Genomic DNA, 7,582 nt, shown 5'->3' with positions numbered 1-7,582 from the left:
TGCCATTGGTGCCCTAAAAGGTTCGGGAATATGGCCGCCCTTAAAGGGCACCTGAGGAGGCACCTGAGGAGATGTAATAGGGTCCATAGGGGGAAACAGGGGGGATATAGGGGCAAGGAGCCGTGTTGGAGGTGTAGGGGGGACATGGGGGATATAGGGGACGAGGAGGAGGAGGAGGAAGACGAGGGACGGACGGACGGACATGGTGGGATATGGGGGATATTGGGGGGATATGGGGGGTAAAAGGGGGGATATGGGATAGGGGAGGGATATATGAGGGATATAGGGGGGATATAGGGGGGATATGGGGGGTAAAAGGGGGGATATGGGGGGATATGGGGGGTAAAAGGGGGGATATGGGGGGAGATGTGGGGTAAAAGGGGGATATGGGGTGGGGGAGGGATATAGGGGGGATATATGGGGGATATGGGGTGATATATGGGGTTATATGGGGGATATAGGGGGGATATGGGGGGATATGGGAGGTAAAAGGGGGGATATGGGGGATATAGGGGGGATATTGTGGGGGTATAGGGCCATATAGGGGGGATATGGGGAGATATAGGGGGGATATGGGGGGATATAGGGGGATATGGGGGGATATGGGAAGTAAAAGGGGGATATGGGGAGATATAGGGGGGATATGGGGGGATATAGGGGGATATGGGGGGATATGGGGGGGATATGGGGGATATAGGGGGGATATGGGGGATATAGGGGGATATGGGGGGATATGGGGGGTATATAGGGGGGATATGGGGGGTATATGGGGGATATAGGGGGGATATGGGGGATATAGGGGGGATATGGGGGATATAGGGGGATATGGGGGGGATATGGGGGGATATAGGGGGATATGGGGGGATATAGGGGGATATATGGGGATATGGGGGGATATAGGGGGATATGGGGGGTAAAAGGGGGGATATGGGGAATCCAATGGGATCTAATGGGAAACCAAAGGGAACTAATAGGAACCAATGGGAATTGGGGAATCCAATGGGAACCAATAGGAACTAATGGGAACCTATGGGAAACCAATGGGAACCAATAGGAACCAATAGGAACCAATGGGAATGGGGGAATCCAATGGGAACCAATGGGAAACAATGGGAATGAGTGGGAGCCAATGGGAACCAATAGGAACCAATGGGAATGGGGGAATCCAATGGGAACCAATGGGAACCAGTGGGAATGGGGGAATCCAATAGGAACCAATGGGAAACCAATGGGAACCAATGGGAACTAATAGGAACCAATGGGAATGGGGGAACCAATAGGAACCAATAGGAACCAATGGGAACCAATGGGAATGGGGGAATCCAATGGGAACCAATGGGAACCAATAGGAACCAATGGGAACCAATGGAAATGGGGGGGAACCAATGGGAACCAATGGGAACCAATGGGAATGGGGGAATCCAATGGGAACCAATGGGAGCCAATGGGAACTAATAGGAACCAATGGGAACCAATGGGAGCCAATGGGAACTAATAGGAACCAATGGGAACTAATAGGAACCAATAGGAACCAATGGGAACCAATGGGAATGGGGGAATCCAATAGGAACCAATGGGATCCAATGGGAATCCAGTGATAACCAATGGGAACCAATGGGAATCCAGTGATAACCAATGGGGAACCAATGAGAACCAATGGTAAGCGCTGTCCCCTTCCTATTGGCAGCCCCCGGCCCCACGTCGCAGCCCATTGGTTCCTCCGTCCCCGAGCTCCCCCCGCCCCACATCTGTGGGTCCTGTGGGCAACCCTTCCCCAACATGGCCGCCCTCCGCCTGCACTGCCGCCAGCAGCACCGGGAACAGCCAATAGGAACACAGGGATCGGAACGGCGGCCATATTGCCAGCACCGGGAACAACAGCCAATAGGAACACAGGGATCGGAACCGGAACGGCGGCCATATTGTCAGCACCGGGAACAACAGCCAATAGGAACACAGGGATCGGAACCAGAACTGGAAGTGGATCGGCGGCCATCTTGCCATCTCCAGGACCAACAACCAATAAGAACACGAGGACCACCAGGACTGGAACCGGAATCAGATTGGCGGCCATCTTGCCATCTCCGGGCCCAAGAACCAATAGGAACACCTGAAGCGGAATCGGATCGTCAGCCATCTTGCCATCACCGAACCCAACAACCAATGGGAACACCAGAACTGGAATCGGATCAGCGGCCATCTTGCCATCTCCGGTCCCAAGAACCAATAAGAACACAGGGATCGGAACCGGGATCAGATCAGCGGCCATCTTGCCATCTCCGGTCCCAAGAACCAATAAGAACACAGGGATTGGAAGTGGAACGGCGGCCATCTTGCCATCTCCGGTCCCAAGAACCAATAAGAACACAGGGATCGGAAGCGGACCGTCGGCCATCTTGCCATCTCCAGGCCCAAGAACCAATAAGAACACAGGGATCGGAACCGGGATCAGATCAGCGGCCATCTTGCCATCTCCGGTCCCAACAACCAATAAGAACACAGGGATCAGAACCAGAACCGGAAGCGGATCGGCGGCCATCTTGCCATCTCCGGTCCCAGCAACCAATAGGAACACCGGAAGTGGATCGGCGGCCATCTTGCCATCTCCAGGCCCAAGAACCAATAAGAACACAGGGACCGGAAGCGGACCGTCGGCCATATTGCTGTGGGGTTTGTGGTAAGACCTACAGACACGGGGGCAGTTTGGTGAACCACCGTCAGACCCACCAGACCGGGCTGTTCCCGTGCATGGTGTGTGCGCGCTGCTACCCCAACATGGCCGCCTTCCGCAACCACCTGCGCAACCACCCGCGTTGCAAGGCCGGGCTGCCCGCGGCGCCCTCACCCATTGGATTCATGGAGGAGGAGGAGGAGGAAGGGAGGAGGGTGATGGCCAATAGGATGCAGGGGGGTGGGAGGACGCAGGTACAGGCGGCCAATAGGATGCAGGGGGGTGGGAGGGTGGTGGCCAATAGGATGCAGGGGGGTGGGAGGGTGGTGGCCAATAGGATGCAAGGGGGAGGTAGGATGCAGGTACAGGAGGCCAATAGGATGCAGGTACAGGCGGCCAATAGGATGCAGGTACAGCTGGCCAATAGGATGCAGGGGGGTGGTAGGATGCAGGTACAGGCGGCCAATAGGATGCAGGCCAATAGGGTACAGGCCAATAGGCAACAGGCGGCCAATAGGATGCAGGTACAGGCGGCCAATAGGCAACAGGCGGCCAATAAGATACAGGCCAATAGGCAACAGGCGGCCATGCAACAACAGGCGGACATGCAACAAGAGCCGGCCATGCAACAGCAGCAGTCAGCAATGCAGCAAGAGGCAGCAATGCAACAAGAGCCGGCCATGCAACAACAGCCAGAAATGCAACAGCAGCAGCCAACAATGCAGCAACAACAGCCGGCCGTGCAACAGCAGCAGTCGGCTGGGATGCAACAGGCAGACGTGCAACAACAGGCAGCAATGCAGCAAGAGCCGGCCATGCAACAACAGGCAGCAATGCAGCAACAACAGCAGCCAACCCTACAGGAGCAACAGCCCGCCATGCAACGAGAGCAACAACAGCCAACCATGCAACAACAACAGCCAACCATGCAGCAACAACAGGCAGCAATGCAGCAACAACAGCAACAGCCAACCATGCAACAACAACAGTCGTCAATGCAACAACAGGCAGCAATGCAACAACAAGAGGCAGCAATGCAACAACAGGCAGCAATGCAACAAGAGGCAGCAATGCAGCAACAACAGCCAACCATGCAGCAACAACCAGCAATGCGGCAACAAGAGGCAGCAATGCAACAACAACCAGCCATGCAACAACAGTCGTCCATGCAGCAACAAGAGGCAGCAATGCAACAACAGCAACCAACCATGCAACAACAGGCAGCAGTGCAGCAACAAGAGGCAGCAACGCAACAACAGCAAACCATGCAACAACAGGCAGCAAAGGAACAACAGCCAACCATGCAGCAACAACCAGCCATGCAACAACAGTTGTCCATGCAACAACAACAGTCGTCAATGCAACAACAACAGGCAGCAATGCAACAACAACAGGCAGCAATGCAGCAACAAGAGGCAGCAATGCAACAACAACCAGCCATGCAGCAACAACAGCCAACCATACAACAACAGGCAGCAATGCAACCACACCCAACCATGCAGCAACAACCAGCCATGCAACAACACCCAACCATGCAGCAACAGGCAGCAATGCAACAACAAGAGGCAGCAATGCAGCAACAACAGGCAGCAATGCAGCAACAGCCAACCATGCAACAACAACAGCCAACCATGCAACAACAACAAGAGGCAGCAATGCAACAGCAACAGCCAGCCATGCAACAACAGGCAGCAATGCAACAACAACACCCAGCCATGCAACAACAGGCAGCAATGCAACAACAACAGGCAGCAATGCAACAACAACAACAGGCAGCAATGCAGCAACAGTCGTCCATGCAACAACAACAACAGGCAGCAATGCAACAACAACAACAGTCACCCATGCAACAACAGTCGTCAATGCAGCACCAAGAGGCAGCCATGCAGCAGCAGCCATCCACGCAGCACCCCGAGGACCCCGCGTCCCCGCGCCCGTTCCGCTGCGACGAATGCGGGCGCAGCTACAAGCACGCGGGCAGTTTGGTGAACCACCGGCACAGTCACACCACGGGGCTGTTCCGCTGCAACGCCTGCAACAAGGCCTGCTACAACCTGATGGCCCTAAAGAACCACCGCAGGACACACAGCAAGAGGGGGCACGGGGGGGGGGACAGGGGGGTAAGGGGGGTAACGGGGGTGGGGGGACATAGGGACCCACGGATGGATGGGGAATGTGGGGAGGGGGGGATAAGGGGGGTGGGGGGACATCAGGGGGACCGTGGGGTGCAAAGGGGGGTGGGGGGAAATAGGGACCCACAGATGGATGGGGAATGTGGGGAGGGGGGGATAAGGGGGCTGGGGGGAGATAGGGGGGAGCGGGGGGTACAGGAGGGGGTATTAAGGGGGGTAGGGGGACATCGGGGGGATTGTGGGGTACAAAGGGGGGTGGGGGGACATAGGGACCCACGGATGAATGGGGAGTGGGGGGAGGGGGTATTAAGGGGGATGGGGGGAGATAGGGGGGACCGTGGGGTACAGGAGGGGGTAGGAAGAGGTGTAGGGGGACATTGGGACCCACAGATGGATGGGGAATGTGGGGAGGGGGGGATAAGGGGGGTGGGGGGAGATAGGGGGGAGCGGGGGGTACAGGAGGGGGTATTAAGGGGGGTGGGGGGGCATCGGGACCCACGGATGGATGGAGAACGTGGGGAGGGGGGAATAAGGGGGGTGGGGGGACATAGGGACCCATGGATGGATGGGGAATGTGGGGAGGGGGGAATAAGGGGGGTGGGGGGAGATAGGGACCCACGGATGGATGGGGAACGTGGGGAGGGGGTATTAAGGGGGGTATTAAGGGGGGTAGGGGGACATAGGGGGGACCGTGGGGTACAGGAGGGGGTAGGAAGGGGGGTAGACCATGGGGAGGGGGTATTAAGGGGGGTAGGGGGACATAGGGACCCACGGATGGATGGAGAACATGGGGAGGGGGTATTAAGGGGGGTGGGGGGACATCGGGACCCACGGATGGATGGGGAACGTGGGGAGGGGGGAATAAGGGGGGTGGGGGGAGATAGGGGGGAGCGGGGGGTACAGGAGGGGGTAGGAAGGGGGGGAGACCATGGGGAGGGGGTAGATAGGGGGGTATTAAGGGGGGTGGGGGGACATAGGGGGGCGATGGATAGAGCCCATGGGGAGGGGGTAGGAAAGGGGGTGGTTGATGGAGTCTATGGGGAGGGGGTAGGAAGGGGGGTAGGGGGAGATAGGGGGGTGTTGGAGGACTCTATGGGGCTGGAAATGGGGCTGGAGGAGTCAATGGAGGAACCAACAGCTCGACAAGGTGATGGGGGGATCCCAAAGGAGCTCGATGGGATGGAGACGGTGTTGGAGGACCCAATAATGGCGTTAAAGGTGAAGGATGAGGATCCAGAGCAACTCAATACCATAGAGATGGTGTTGGAGGACTCAAAAGTGCCATTAAAAGTAAAGGACGAGGCTCCAGAGCCCCTTAATGTGATGGAGACGGTGTTGGAGGACTCGTCTATGGTATTAAAGATAAAGGAGGAGGATCCAGAGCAACTCGATACCATAGAGATGGTGTTGGAGGACTCGTCTATGGTATTAAAGGTGAAGGATGAGGCTCTAGAACCCCTTAATGTGATGGAGACGGTGTTGGAGGACTCAAAAGTGCCATTAGAAGTAAAGGAAGAAGCTCCAGATCACGTTAATACGATGGAGACGGTGTTGGAGGACTCGTCTATGGTATTAAGGGTGAAAGAGGAGCCTTTAGAACACCAGGAAGTGATGGAGACGGTGTTGGAGGACTCGTCTATGGCACTGAGGGGGATAGAGCGGCCCTCTATGTCAATGGAGACGGTGTTGGAGGACTCAAAGGTGCCATTAAAGATAAAGGAAGAGGCTCCAGATGACATTAATGTGATGGAGACGGTGTTGGAGGACTCGTCTATGGTAATGAGGGGGATAGAGCGGCCCTCTAAGGCAATGGAGACGGTGTTGGAGGACTCTATGATAGAGATAAAGGTGAAGGAGGAGGATCCAGAGCAGCTCGATACCATAGAGATGGTGTTGGAGGACTCATCTATGGTATTGAGTGGGATAGAGCGGCCTCCCAAGGTGTTGGAGGACTCATCTATGGTATTGAGTGGGATAGAGCGGCCTACCGAGGTGTTGGAGGACTCATCTATGGTATTGAGTGGGATAGAGCGGCCTACCAAGGTGTTGGAGGACTCTATGGTATTGAGAGGGATAGAGCGGCCCTCTAAGTCAATGGAGACGGTGTTGGAGGACTCATCTATGGCATTAAGGGGGATAGAGCAGCCTTACTTGGAGGACTCTATGGTACTGGGGGGGATAGAGCGGCCTACCAAGGTGTTGGAGGACTCATCTATGGTACTGAGTGGGATAGAGCAGCCCTCTAAATCAATGGCAACGGTATTGGAGGACTCATCTATGGCATTAAGGGGGATAGAGCGGCCTTACTTGGAGGACTCTATGGTACTGAGGGGGATAGAGCGGCCTCCCAAGGAGTTGGAGGACTCATCTATGGTACTGAGTGGGATAGAGCGGCCTCCCAAGGAGTTGGAGGACTCATCTATGGTACTGAGTGGGATAGAGCGGCCCTCTAAGTCAATGGCAACGGTGTTGGAGGACTCATCTATGGTACTGGGGGGGATAGAGCGGCCTCCCAAGGTGTTGGAGGACTCATGGCCGCCGTTGTCAGTGTGTTACGGGGAGGGGGAGGGGTGAGAATAAAGAACCTTCGTGTCCCCAAATCTGGAGGAAATTTGGGGGATTTTGGAGCTTTTTGGGCGATTTTGGGGGGTTTTATGGGGTGGGAAGTCGGGGAGGGGGGAGGGGGGCACATAAGTGGGGCTGGGGGCCAACTTATGGGGCTGGGGACCCCCATATATGGGGCTGAGGACCCCTAAGTGGGCCCTATATGGGGCTGGGG

At 56.1% G+C, this 7,582-nt stretch overlaps 1 protein-coding gene across 1 annotated transcript in view; it reads left to right on the top strand.

Annotated features, from left to right (window-relative positions):
• LOC107307571 (uncharacterized) overlaps positions 1 to 7,403 on the top strand; it is a 7,898-nt gene extending 495 nt beyond the window's left edge. The window contains exons 2-5 of the mRNA XM_085533338.1: positions 7 to 205; positions 1,688 to 2,886; positions 3,397 to 4,869; positions 5,707 to 7,403. Of these exons, the coding sequence (XP_085389464.1) occupies positions 7 to 205; positions 1,688 to 2,886; positions 3,397 to 4,869; positions 5,707 to 7,377 (4,542 nt within the window). The 3' untranslated portion in view covers positions 7,378 to 7,403. The remainder of the gene's footprint in view (positions 1 to 6; positions 206 to 1,687; positions 2,887 to 3,396; positions 4,870 to 5,706) is intronic.
• Positions 7,404 to 7,582: the final 179 nt, after the last annotated feature.

Source organism: Coturnix japonica, unplaced genomic scaffold (genome assembly GCF_054131305.1).
Source record: "Coturnix japonica strain WE unplaced genomic scaffold, WE-NBRP24 Scf058, whole genome shotgun sequence".
Classification (NCBI taxonomy): domain Eukaryota; kingdom Metazoa; phylum Chordata; class Aves; order Galliformes; family Phasianidae; genus Coturnix; species Coturnix japonica.
Note: the sequence above shows the minus strand (reverse complement) of the source record. Positions and strands in the feature narration are given on the sequence as shown.